Source organism: Dromaius novaehollandiae, chromosome Z (genome assembly GCF_036370855.1).
Source record: "Dromaius novaehollandiae isolate bDroNov1 chromosome Z, bDroNov1.hap1, whole genome shotgun sequence".
In the NCBI taxonomy this organism is placed as follows: Eukaryota; Metazoa; Chordata; class Aves; order Casuariiformes; family Dromaiidae; genus Dromaius; species Dromaius novaehollandiae.
The window spans coordinates 51,402,520-51,415,922 of record NC_088132.1 but is presented as its reverse complement, the minus strand read 5'-3'; the positions used below and the strand labels follow the sequence as shown (position 1 = coordinate 51,415,922).

At 40.3% G+C, this 13,403-nt stretch overlaps 1 protein-coding gene across 1 annotated transcript; it reads right to left on the bottom strand.

Annotated features, from left to right (window-relative positions):
- Positions 1–5,447: 5,447 nt before the first annotated feature.
- Positions 5,448–13,402, bottom strand: LOC135324796 (acyl-coenzyme A thioesterase MBLAC2). The gene is made up of 2 exons (XM_064501715.1): positions 12,776–13,402; positions 5,448–8,544 (listed from the first exon to the last, which is right to left on the bottom strand). Exons 1-2 carry the CDS (start codon positions 13,263–13,265, stop codon positions 8,159–8,161), a joined length of 876 nt encoding a protein of 291 aa, XP_064357785.1. The 5' UTR covers positions 13,266–13,402; the 3' UTR covers positions 5,448–8,158.
- Position 13,403: the final 1 nt, after the last annotated feature.

The window sequence follows — 13,403 nt, the reverse complement described above, 5'->3', positions numbered from 1 at the left end:
ACTAGCTAGCCCAAGTGGACATTCAGGCCTTTTCTACTAGTGACTAGTCTGACAAGACTCACTAAAAGGATTTAGGCAGGGAAAAATGCCTTTAGGCATTTAAATCTTGCTCGCATCAATATTTGTCATTGATTGACAACATATTCTGAAGGTGGTTTACATCTATGGAGATCTAATTTTCCAATAATAGCAAAGCAGGCAAAGCTAATTAAATCTCTGCAGCCCTGATTGGCTTTGCCCATCGCAGGTTCTGGATTTGTGAACCAGTGGCAGGTTGACCCTGGGTGTGCACTGTTGAATCTGAAGAGCTGGATTCACGAGGCATTCTCCAGACACGTTTATCCTGAACAAAATCAGGCAGTGAAGAGTCTTGTTTGGCTGTCTGTTCATATTATATCTGCTCCACAGATCAAGTAGGCAAGAGACACTCTAAGAAGTTTGTAAATGCCTACTGTTAGCAGATGGTACTTTTGTAACTAAAAGCATAAATTACTGGCAGATTTGACCCTTGACCTGTGCTTAGTGAAGGATGTTGCAACAAAAGAGATTCTTTATTAGCAATTTTTCATGTTGCTTCATGCAGTTTAGCTAGGTCTGTAATTAGATGCATTCGTCTGAGTAGTTGTACGTCTGTTTTCAAATCCTATTTTTCTCCAATTTGAAGTTGGGAGTTCAGTACAGGTCCTGAATACTGATCTCAGTACTCTGTGCTTGTTACTCAACACTCAGTACTGATTACATTGAGATGCTAGGTATTCTGGTAAACAAACAAACATACCAGCAAGTAACTTCAAATTTGATACTTTTGCATTTCATACAAAACCAGAGAGAGAGTGGGAGGATTGTCCGACAACACTCACCTGGTGTACGGGGTGGGGGGAGGGGGGGCGTAGTGGCAGGGTCCTGAGTACACCAACAGGTCTCAATTGCCCTGCCCTGCCTCACCTGGTTGCCCCACCAGCACACCCCCTGCCCACTGGTACTGGAGCTCCATTTAAGCCCAGGCCAGAGGCAACTAGGCTTAGCCTGAGCACTGTGGGCAGGCCTGCCCTTGGATCTCTCTGCTCTGTCACTGTGTTATTGACTGGACTTCCTGGCTCAGCCTTGAGTCATCATCTTGCAGTTGTCTGGCAATTGCTGGACTGTTGGCAGAGCCTGTTGCTGCCACCACTGTCCCTGTGCAGGTACCTTGGGACTCTGCACTTGCTGAGGTGGTTACTACCCCTGCCTGTGCTCTGGGTGCCCTTGCCTTCCAGCTTGTCCTACCTCACAGAGCAACCCCGTTCTTGATACTCCCAGACAGGTAGATTGAACTATCTGTTACTGAAAGATCCTCTTGATACACTTCAGAGAAGTGGAGATTGCGGTCTGTTCTCTTTTTCTAAACTCAGCAGATGAGCTAGAAGACTGCCTTCTTGCTTCCGAGGCCAAAGAGCTAGGCCTTACTTTAATGAGAAAAGATACATGGATGTATAATAAGCACTTTCCCACTGTCCTGCAGTTACCTAATACACCTGCTTCTCTGCTTTTGTGAGCGTCTCCTACTGACTAGTTAAAGCTTAGTGGTTGTATGAATTCCACTGTTGAGTGTCTATGTGCTTTACAGGATAAGCTAAAGCAGATCTTGACTTCTAATTTAATCTAAAAGTCTGTAGTGAAATCTATTATTTTACTTTCCTGGTAAATGCAAGCTTCTGTGCAGAGAGACCTGGCGCCTTGTGGCCTCTTGCTGGTAACAGCAGGTCCCCGGCGGCAGCCCCCGCCTGCGCTGGTGCAGCGGAGCCACCAGGTGGCGACACAACTGCTCCTCGGCCCACTGCTTCGTGCAGCGGCTTTTAATGAGCCTTAATGAGAGGGTTTAATCACTGAACACCTACTGCACGTACGCAGGCTTGTATGTAGTGAACAGTGATTTTCTGTTATGTTAGTTTAGGGATATAGGAGAGGAACAGAGATAAGGTTTTCTTCCTGTAATACTTTATAGACGTGTTAACTGACTTTGCAGTATGATTACACAAAGCAGTGTGGTGTTAATGTATAAGCTAGCTCAGGTAGCAAAGCAATTTAATAGCATATTACAGAGTTGTCTGGGCTAATTATGCAGCTCAGAGGACTTTTTAACTAGGCCTGGCTATCCCTATGCTGCAACAGTGTGTGCAGTGTAAATACAGCTTAAGGTAAAAGTGTTTCCACCAACCAAACCTCTATGTAATATTTTAAACTTAGCATTATTTAAAGTTCCGATAAAACCTAGTAAGTGTTTTCTGATTACTGTTCTACAGTTCTACATGTTTTTGTGGTTCCTGATTCAATCTGGACATGAAAGCACTGAAGAAGCATGCATTTTGGATGAAGTCTGGCTGAATTTTTAGACACAAGAGGTACTTTTTATTGAAATCATTAATGCAGCAATTAGTTAAAAATATAAAAAATAACTTGAAATGGTGTTGGTTGAATTCTTAGATCTAGTTGTTAAATGTTAATATTTGTAATTTCTCCTTTGCTGTCTTTTTTCATTCCTATCTCCCTCCCTCTCACTGTCTTAAAAGATCTCCATTTTAATTTCTGTCATTGCAGATGTCTGCTTTTTTTAAAGGGCAAGGTTTTACACTAGGCTTTAACAGCATTTGTAGTGAAGCTCCTTCTGAGCCCTGTTTAGATAACATTGTACAGTTCATGATTCAACACTAAAGATGCTTTTTCTTCTGCTCCGGAGAATTTTCCCTTTAGCAGAAACGTCTTTTTTCTTTCATAGTGAGGGGATGACAAATAGATGTTCTCTGATGTAAAAGTAAATTGAGACAGTGTAGTATTGAAGTAACTGATGTTTCATTTTCTCACATATTAAAAGGAAGATGTTATATAAAGGCTCCTTGGTCATTTGAGAGAGCTACCTCATAATGTAGCTTCTACTGTGAAATGTAAGGTGTAGTTTGGTATGACAGAAATAATGCAACACATTCATAGTTGTTGTAAATAAAAATTGTATGTAACCAGTGATAAACTGGAATCAGACTGAATTTAAATGTTTAAAAATATAAACTATTGCTTACCTATCTTGCAGATTTTTCTTCATATTCAGTCCAAGTTACCCTCCACCACAAATTAGGCTGTTACTCTTGGATACAGTATACTTATCTTTTTACATAGCAGAAAACTGTTCTCATTCATCTGCCATAAGTCTTTGTATGTCATGTTTGCTAAGCTTAGTACCTTTGCTTTCTTTGCTCTAAATCATTCCAGTTTGTTTACTTCTGTCTTAAAGTATGCTCTGCAAAACTGGGCTCAGTAGTCTACTGAAGTCTCAGCAGCTCCAAGCAGAATGGAATAGGTTCATCCTTGCCTTACATATTGGCACTCTTCCTAATACATCACATTGTTGAATCAAATTCATATTTCTGGTCCAATGTGTTCTTCATGTTCTTTTCTGTAATAGTATTTTCTGCCCAATTATTTCTCATTTTATATTTCTGCATTTTGATTTTCTCCTATGGAAGATAGTGCTTTCAACTTGTTTTCAGTTCATTTCGTATTACTCATTCCAGACTACCTTGCCAATTTATCAAAATCATTTTGAATTCTTATTCTGTCTTCCATCATGCTTAAAACTCCTCTTAATCTTTGTATGGAGGATATACGCGTCTGACCTTCTTACAGCTTGGCAAGTGAGGAAACAAGCCAAAGAGTTTAAGAAGGTTCCTGCAGTCACAAAGAATATCTTTGCAGAAGTAAGAATAGTATTCAAGCTGTCACAAAGCTTTTTATCTCTATGCCTTCATCTGATATTCAGCCTATCTTCTGGTCATGTAGAAGGGATTTCTTTACAGCAGTCAGTGTTTTGGTTCATTCTTTGACCATTTGTACACATACAGTAGTTATGAAAATAGTTTATATTTTTAAACATTTAAGTTCAATCTAATGCCAGTTTATCACTGGTTACATACAATTTTTATTTATAGCAACTATGCCATTTGTGGAATTGCCATCATCATGGGTTGGTAAATCACAGGGTTGTTCTTTGCCATGTGATCTGTCAGGTTTCTTAGCTTGCACTCCAGATCAGATTTTCTAGAGGTTGGTGCTTAAGAACATTGTGAGGAAGAACCAGCTGTTCCTCAAAGTGAGAAAGAGAGAGGTAAAAGGTGGTGGTGGTGGGACTCATCAGGTTGGTGAGGAGGTATAGAGAGAAGTCTGGGTAGATGGGAGTGGGTAGCAGCAGATGATATGGGAGAGAGAGGAGACAGTAGCAGGATGTGGGCAGAGCAAGTTGGTAACGGAACGGCCAAAAACAACAGTTGAAGGACCAGAAAGTGAAAAGATATTGGAAGAGTGGAAGAAGTGGGGGCAGACAGACCTGGGAGCCTCAGGTTTTAGGCAAATATTCTGCTTCTACACATAAGGACTGGGTGACCTCAAGGTGGTCATCTTTAGTCCTGTATCTTGTAGCTGTCCTAAGTGCAATGAAGCATTTGATTCCTCATCTGCAAAGCAAATCTGTGTTTTTAACTGCTGAATATCAATTAAAAATTCATTCTTATTGCTGCTACAAATTATCATATCAAATATGTTGAATATGATGATTTTCACACTTCTCAGAAAACCAGTATACATAACAACTTCCTTCAACTCATAGGCAAACCCATTCGTTGAGAAACTAGTAGTGGGCTATAATGGGCTACTGACACCTTTGAGTCTTACTGTGATTCCACATCAAACTGGAACATGGCGTTAGGGCAATAGGAGAAATGCTTGAAATTGGGGCACTGATCTTGTGCTGTTGTGACTCAGTGCAACTAAATCTTCATGTGCATCTGGATTTAATACTGACCCTTGGTGACAGAGAAAGACTTTGCATCCCCTTCTTCAGAACTGAGATGTACATTGTGGATCCACATTGTGGATTGTCACAATTTACAGAACTCGGATGTTAGCTGAGATGCCTTATTTCTGCTAGATAATGGGTCCTTATTCCCAGATGTCTAATGGTAATAATTAATAAATAGTTGTGCAGCACTTTGAAAAGATGACAGCCTGTCAGCTTGATTAGTATTGACTCTTAGGTTAAGTGATAAAAGGCTCGTCTCCATGGACAGCAAGGAGGACAGAGGAACAATGCCAAGTGGGGAACCCCAATAACCTCATCTGAGAAATAGCTTCTCTCGGGGCTATGATGATCAGCCCTGTTGTCTGGCTGTGAAACCTGTCAAGATGAGGCAATGGGAAAGGCTCTCCTGATCCCCTTACAGGTTTTAAAAATATCTTTTAAGTAGCACCCGGTCATGGTTTTCTATAAGTTTTGCAGATCTGTCTGTGATGAGTAAAAGTTTGTAATGCAGTCTCTTGCTCAGAAGAGTAAAAAACACTGCTAGCAACTTTTAAAGATCTTGCAATCCACTTAGAATGAGAGTTTTTTCTTCAAGATACTTAGAAATTGTAACTGGACAGCATAAGTTTATAACATTTTTATTATGATATTCATGATAAAATGTTTCTTCTGTGAAAACTGTTATTTAACATCAGTAAAGTCTTGACAGATTACAGAGCAAAACTTCCCATCTGAATTTTTCATAAATTCTCCAATCTACTGAAAACTGAAGTAATGTACATTGATCTGGATTTTATAAATAAATCTAACAGTTCTAAATATACAAAATGTTGCAACATTTAAACTTAACATATATATTTTAGATACTTAATCCAAGTAGTGTTAAAGGGACACTGTCAAACTCTTATGACTAAAACTTGGTAGTTCTTAACAAAAATAGTCAGAGCCCGTTATTTTATATTTAAGACGTCATTTTCTTAGTAGTGAATTTCTTATAATACAAAAATAATTTTAAGACCCACAACAACTACTTTCAACTGAATTATAGCAGCAGTTTACTAACACACACCATTCCAGGCTGTGTTCAAATTAAGCTCACTTCTGATTTAGGAAATATTCCATAGATTTTTGTCAAGGAAAAAATGTGACAATTGCTGTTATCTACGTAGATTTCATGGGCTTAAGCATGGTTTAACATGACATTTTGCCAGTGATCTGAACATTTAAGGATCTTGTAGCTGATACTGAGCATAGATTTAAACACAAGTGATAGACAGTATCTTTCCTTTTGGATTGACATGCGTGTGAGCCTCCTGTTAGGAGCTCAGGCTTTACAATACAGTAAAATCTGGTTTCAGGGCTCCTAATACTGGATCAAATACAACAGAAGTGTACAACACAAAACTAACTCAGTGTGATCTCACTTGACTAATTAACATTTGTAAAAAATTTTTAGCAGCTTAAGTTCAATATTGGTGGGCTTTATGAAAGAATAGGTATCTCTTGTCTGCATTACTCTACACTAGATATCACCAGTACTGCTGCAGTCTTCACAAAAGCATAAAGAATTGTGTCAGCATTATGCTACAGGTGGTTAATTTGAAGGAATTTGATCAAATGTTATTGCTGGTAAGCTGTAATATCAGCTCTTCCAGATAACATGGTCCCGTCCAGATAATTGGTGCAAGCTTCAGTCATGAGCTAACATATATTTCTTCACTCATTCTGAATTTCCTGATTCCCTCCACAGCTCTGCACAATTGCCCATCTGTGAATCCTTGCCTATCAAGAATAATTCTGGATTGCTACATAAATAGCAGCAAGTGTCAGTCATCAGGGAAAGAAGGAAAACCACAATGTGAAATTTGTTCTGTGCCTCTTCACTGAATGATTTCTTCCTTCCCAGACTGACTATATTTTTTCCTCTGGCCACATGAGACCAATATAAATAGTTCTGAAGTTTCATTTGTGACAAGTCTATCCACTAATTAAACATTCATCATAGAATACACTAAAATACTTAAGATTTCTCTAAAAGAGATCCAAGTAATAACCTGTCTTCCAAGTACCACATTGTTACATCTGTCTGCCTACTTACAATTTTGCTTCAGCTTATAATGGGAAAGAGGCACTGCTAACAAGAACTATGCACGTCACAACCTATCAGTCCTACTTTTGGTGAAGGGAATATTCAAACAGGAAAGACAGGAGTGCAGTCAGCTATGAAAGGAGAAGAAAAATATTATGTAAGATCTACTCTTTCATAAATTTTGATCAAAAATGCCTTTTATTTTGCAGCTGGTTTCCAAAGTAGGCTATTTTTTTTTTTTCTCACCAGATTTTAAACTATTAAGAAGGCTTCCAATTCCCACCCCCATGCCTTAGAGCCCATAATTTGGTATGCTTGGTATCATCAGAGGAAAAGAAATGCTTCCACATAAAGTGAAAGCCAAACAAGTAAGATTAAATTCCACAAAAGTTTGGGGAAAATGTTAAGAGAAAAAGCAAATCTTGTTAGGAAAGTATGTATGTTTATATACAAAAATAACATCAGACAGTGTCCTTTTACAGAAGTTAAATATATAAACTCTTAGTATAAATACACATCCTTTAACTATTTAAACAACTTTTAAATATCACACTTCCATCTCAATACGGAAGTTACAATGTCATTTAACATTTTTCAATGTATTCAGCTTTTTTTGGAACAGACTCAAATGCAATGCACTTTACTTGTTGTAACAACGTAAGTACCAGAACACTTCATAAGCAAACAGTAAACAGTTCAAGCTACATTCACTCCATGGTAACAATTGTAAAAGATGTTTAATCCAGTATCTGCAGTGGGACAATGGAACATTATAGTCTCCATCCTTCTCCCCCACCACAGAGCATTAATGGCCACATTACAATTCAGCCACATAAAAATACTTTCAAACACAAATAAAACCTTTACCCTAATGCTACATCAAAAAAGTTTCAGGCATGAGTTTCAGGCATGTAAAACCTTTCATTTTGGCATATCATATGTATCTGTCAGAATCATATCAAAAATAAAGCAATGTATTTCAAATTGCAGTCCAATGGCAACCACAATGTGTGCAAACATGCCCTGAAAAAGTAGAAAGAAAATGGTAGCTTTGGCTAAGCTACTAGCTTATGTATTTTTTAAAAAAATAGGAATAAAGTAGGCAAAAATAAAGAGAATTTTTACAGCTCATCTGTATCAATTTGCCAGCTCTCTACTAATGCATACTGCTTTTGCATGTATCAATGCTTTCACAAGCCATTTGGTTTTTCAACAGGGAATAAATCACACAAAATGCACTATCACTACGAGGTGGCTCTAGAATTTGTAATACGAAGTGCTACGCTTGCAATGGATCTCATGGCACAAGTAGAAACTCTGTGACAAACTCCAGCTTGTGAAATGTAGTTGGAAGCTAAACGATACAGCCTTTCTGCTCCAAATGTGTTAAAATGCCCGGGTAGTACCTTCTCCACGAGACCTCTGTCCACTAACTCTATGAGACGCTGGCAGGTTGCAACGTAGTCACTTATTCTGCTGTAGGGAAGCCAGTCAATCATGGATCCATCGTACACGACATCTCCACTGAACAGAATCTTCCGGTCTTTGTCATGTAAGCAGATACTTCCTCTTGAATGACCAGGCATGTGCATGACAGTAAGCTGTCGGTCTCCAAGGCTGATCACATCCCCTGCAAACAGAGACGGAAAGGAAACATATGCGTTTATTTTGCATATTAAACATCACAAAAAAATGTATGAGCTAGGCAGTTGTAGAGAGTTTATACACGCTTTATATCCACAGCAGTGGGAGCAGGGGCTTTTTTCTTGCCCAGAGCCAAAGAAGCATTTTAAAAATGCATTTGACAACAGTCAAATAATAACAATAAACAGGGGCTTGGGCTATATTAATTGGGTTTCCCATGTCCCACAGAACCCATTCCCATTCTAAAGAACTAAATAATGGAAAAAGAAACATGATAGAAAAAATAAAACAGGAACCAAATAGAACACATCTAAGTTGTGCCTCCTGTGAAAGTTTTCAAAGTAAGTATTTCACAGTTTATTTAATTTTACCCTCATTTAATTCAGAGTTCCACTGCAGTTGCTTCTGAAATGCAAAATGACAGAACTTAAATTGCTGGAGGAGAAGCAAGACTGGCTTCCAAACACTTTTTCATCTTATGGAATCAGATGTATAAAAATAGAATGTTCTTAACTTTGGGTCATTTGTTTCACTGGCTTAAATGCAAATACTTTTTCATCGTTCTAGCCACTGAACTGGTACTGTCAGCAGAAAGTCAGTGTAGGGATGGAGAACCAGCCAAGTCAGTCTGCTGTTAAGTTTAATGACTGCTCTATCATACATTTATAAAAGCAATTAATCTAGAGGTTGTAAATATGTAAACTTAAGGGCAGATTGTGTTGGGAAAGAAGACCAATATATGAGCAATCTTCTCATAAGCAGCTGCTTCATAAATAAACAGTCCTAAAAGAAATAACATGCAGTACCATAAAACTAATGACATGAAAACCTGCAGCTAGTGAAACAATTATCAGAGGAGGGGGATGCTAAAAATTAAAATATGCATTTTAAGTTTCAAGGAGAACAACAAAAAATAATCTAACTTCTACTATATTAGAAATCCAAAAGTTACAGATCTGTCTTACAGAAGACACAGATCATCCATGAATTTACTCAGACTCAGTAAGCCTAAAGATACGTAACTTCAAAGATGGACCTTTTCATGATACTACCTGACATGCTTTGAGGCTCAATGGAAAAGTAACTACATTATGTTCTCACTGTGATACAAACTACTATGCTTGGATTTGGAGCTACTAAGGTAAGGCATAAACTATGCTATAGCTAGGGCTGCTGGAGATATCCATTTGCCTCACTTGCAAAATGCTAGAACAGAGTTTGGAAGTCACGGAAGAGCTAGCATTTGACCATGCTGTACCTAACAGGGAAATTGTCTGATGCCTATGTTGCAGTAGCAGTTAGTTTCAGAATTATTAGAGGGAATCTTTTAGGCGAGTTCTCTTTTGAAGATATGCTGAGAAGCCTTGATAGTAGAATAGAACAGACTACTGAGAAATTTATGCAGAAAATGCCTGAAGTAGTAAACAGGATAATAGTGGAGATGAGAAACTTACTGGAGTGTAAAGTGTTCCAGTGGGTTTCAAATTGCTGCAGGCACTGAAAATAGCTTACAGAAACCAAATATGGCATCCAAAATTTAAACAAGAAATGTGCAGAATCCAGAAACAAACACTGCAACAGTTGAAAGAAACTGTGAGTCTTAGAAGATACAAACGAACAGGAAAACAATAAATGCTAAGGTAGAATACAAATAAATGTGATTTTAGGAAGAACAGCCAAAATGAGGGTACTTGAAGGATCTCATAAGATTAATGGATAATAGGAGATTGTACCAAGCAGGTAACATGTAAGTAAAAGCTATGGCTGGGGATTCTAGTACACTATTAACTCTGCCACATTCTGTATTTTGTATATTTCTGGATACACCTACACAGCAGCAATTACACATGCGCTGACATTACATGCCACATCCATGGAAAGTATCTCAATAAATGCTACATTAGAAACTTTGATGTTACTTTGATAATGACTGTGCTTAATCTTTTACGATAGATTATTTTTTATACTTTCTCCCTTTTAAAGAAAATAAAACCCAACCTTTTCTTTTAATTGTATGTAAATAGTTAATGACCTTCCCGGAAGTCTTCAATAAGCTCGGAGTTCTGCTTTTTCAAGCATCCATGAAGGGTGATGGCCTAGTACAGCCAAGAAGGAACTCTGATCCAAGTAACATGCAAAAGGTGTCAACTGTTTTACGGAGAGCTACCCTTTATCTCCTCCTGCTTCGGGAGATTCTACAATTAGCGTATTTGTTGCCAAAATAACCTACTCATTGTTACCTATGAAGCCAAATTGAAAAACTGAATAAAATTTTATCTGTAATAAGCTATTTCTGTAAAATGAAATCCATATGCTTAGCAGTATATATTTCAATAAATTGCTTTATTCTTTATCTGGTTATGCCTTGATGGTTTCTAAATAATATGGGTCACCAGATGCCAAAAATCACTGCCATTGAAGCCTCAGGCTAAACCTTGGGCTCTCCATTAGTCAGTCTTTAAAAGCCAGATCACTTTTCCTTGCCTTGCTATTTACTAATTCTCATTCTAGGGAAAAATCCTGCATTAACAAACAAGCAGATTAGGTAAACACAAGGTATTTTTAATCCATAATTCTGAGATTCTGCCAATACTTTCAAAATTGGTAGAACCAAGACTCTAGCCTACTATACATTTTTTGTTCCTTGTTGAGGGCTGTGGATGGCTTGAAGACTCTGCAAAGCAGGTTGCACACTCTCCAAAACTGAAAAATACCAGTTTAATTATTGTAAGAAGAGCCCCATAAACGAGGCAATATTAGCACAGAAGTAGGAAGATGAGCCCAGGATTCCAGATAGTTCAAACATTTTAAAAATGACTTTAGCTTGTAAATTTACACATTTCTTGCATTTAAATCAGGATGCTCATATTCAAACAAGGCAATGAAAGCAGCTGGAAAAAAAAAAAGCTCTATCTGGAAAAAGGAAAGAGAGAAAAACGGAAAAAGAAAAAAGAAAAGCTACCAACAGGTGGCTACAGAACTACTAAGTAAATTTATCAGTTTTAAAGCTTGTCATTTTCACAATATTCTGTTTTAACCTATAACCACTACTTCCTGGACTAGTCTAAAGTTTGAAGAATTTTCACCTGCACCCATTATTAGCATAGCCCATATCCCTAATTCATGAACTTTACCTATCGATAACTTCCCCTAATGTCAACCAAATGCTATTCAAAAGGAAGAAAATACCATCCTGACAGAAATAAATAGGGATATTTTAACTCTATTTTAAGTCACTCTTTTTTCATATATAAAAATATTAAAATGTTTTTATCAGACTAAAATAAATCTCAAGTCAAAGAGTTTTACAACGTTCATTGTTCATCCTAATTCTGACTGGCCTACCTGGGCTTTCTTTAAGGATATTTAACTATAGTGTGCTTATTACATTCCCAGTACAATAGTCAATCCTTTGTATGTTTAAAAAAGAAGGAAAAAAATGCATCATTTGGGAAGAACAACAACTGGACTTTTTATAAATCTTCAAAATGTAATCTTGGATTTTTTTTCTTGTTCCAACTAAATCTAGAAAACAATCCAAATAACTCTCAACACTGTGAATGTTCTACAGAAATTACTGTAACACAAGAGGTTCATTACTGTAAAATACTGTTTCCTGTACTCACAGCAACAACACAATTGAATAGCTTGCCTAGATTTGTAAAATATAAATAGACATAAGCATGCATCTAACTTCTGCAGATTTCAAATACTCAGCAGACCGTTGTTTTTGCAGTGTTTAAATACCATGTTCTTTCCAAGTGAGATCTGCAGCCCAGGCAGCCTCTTTAGGAAAGGGACAATTTATGCTGTTGTTAGAACCGGCAGCTTTTAGAAACCATCATTCCATGACTTTTTTGTTGCTGTTGTTTTTGCTGTTGAGGGAGAAGGTAAACTGATTCGTTTCCCATGCTCCTTCCCGGTGCAAGGAGAAGCAGTAAGCACCTCCCGTGATCTAGGTGCCAGTAACTGCACCTCCATTTACCGATGTCACGAGCTCCGCTGCCTGCATGCCTCGTCACGCCTCGCCCCAATAACCAGCGACTGCTACAACAGATCTCTCGCTACATTTCGTTTTCCCTTAGCGACAGGCGAAGTGCCAGGCCCGGCACCGCCGACACCGCGCCGCACGGGCCCCCGCGGGCGGGCGGGCGGGCGGGCGGCCCTGGCCCCGGCCCCGGCCCCGGCCCCGGCCCCGGCCCGGGCGCTGCCCTTACCCTCCTGCAGGATGCGCGTGGGCCGCACGGGCGGCACGCGGAAGTGCCGCGCGCGCCAGCCGGGCCGCGGCGGCCGCACCACCTCGCTGTCCGAGAGCCAGGTGACGGCCTCGTAGTTGTCGCCGCGCAGCAGCGCCCCCGCCTCGGCGCTGTGCACCGCCACCTCCTCGAACTGGTGCAGCCCGCCCGAGTGGTCGAAGTGCACGTGCGTGGCCACGGCCAGCAGCGGCCGCCGGCCCCCGCCGCCCGCCTCGGCCCCGGCCCCGGCCTCGGCCTCGGCCTCGGCCCCGGGCGCCGGCGCCAGCAGCCCGGCCGCCTGCAGGTAGTCCGGGAGGCTGCGCAGCCCCAGCCCGGCGTCGATGACCACGTCGCGCTGCGAGCCGCGCACCAGCCAGATGTTGGCCCGGTTGCCCGACTCGTAGAAGCGCTCCTGGATCCAGTAGATCCCGCCGCCCAGCGACTTGTGCGCGAACCACTCCAGCGCCGACATGCCGGGCGGCAGCGGCGGCTTCCCCCCGCTGCCGGCTGCCCGCGGCGGGGGCGGGCGGAGCCTGGGCGGCAGGAGCGGCGCGGCGCAGTGCGGCAGGCGCGGGAGGGGGGCGGTGGCGGCGCCGGGGCGGGGCCCTGC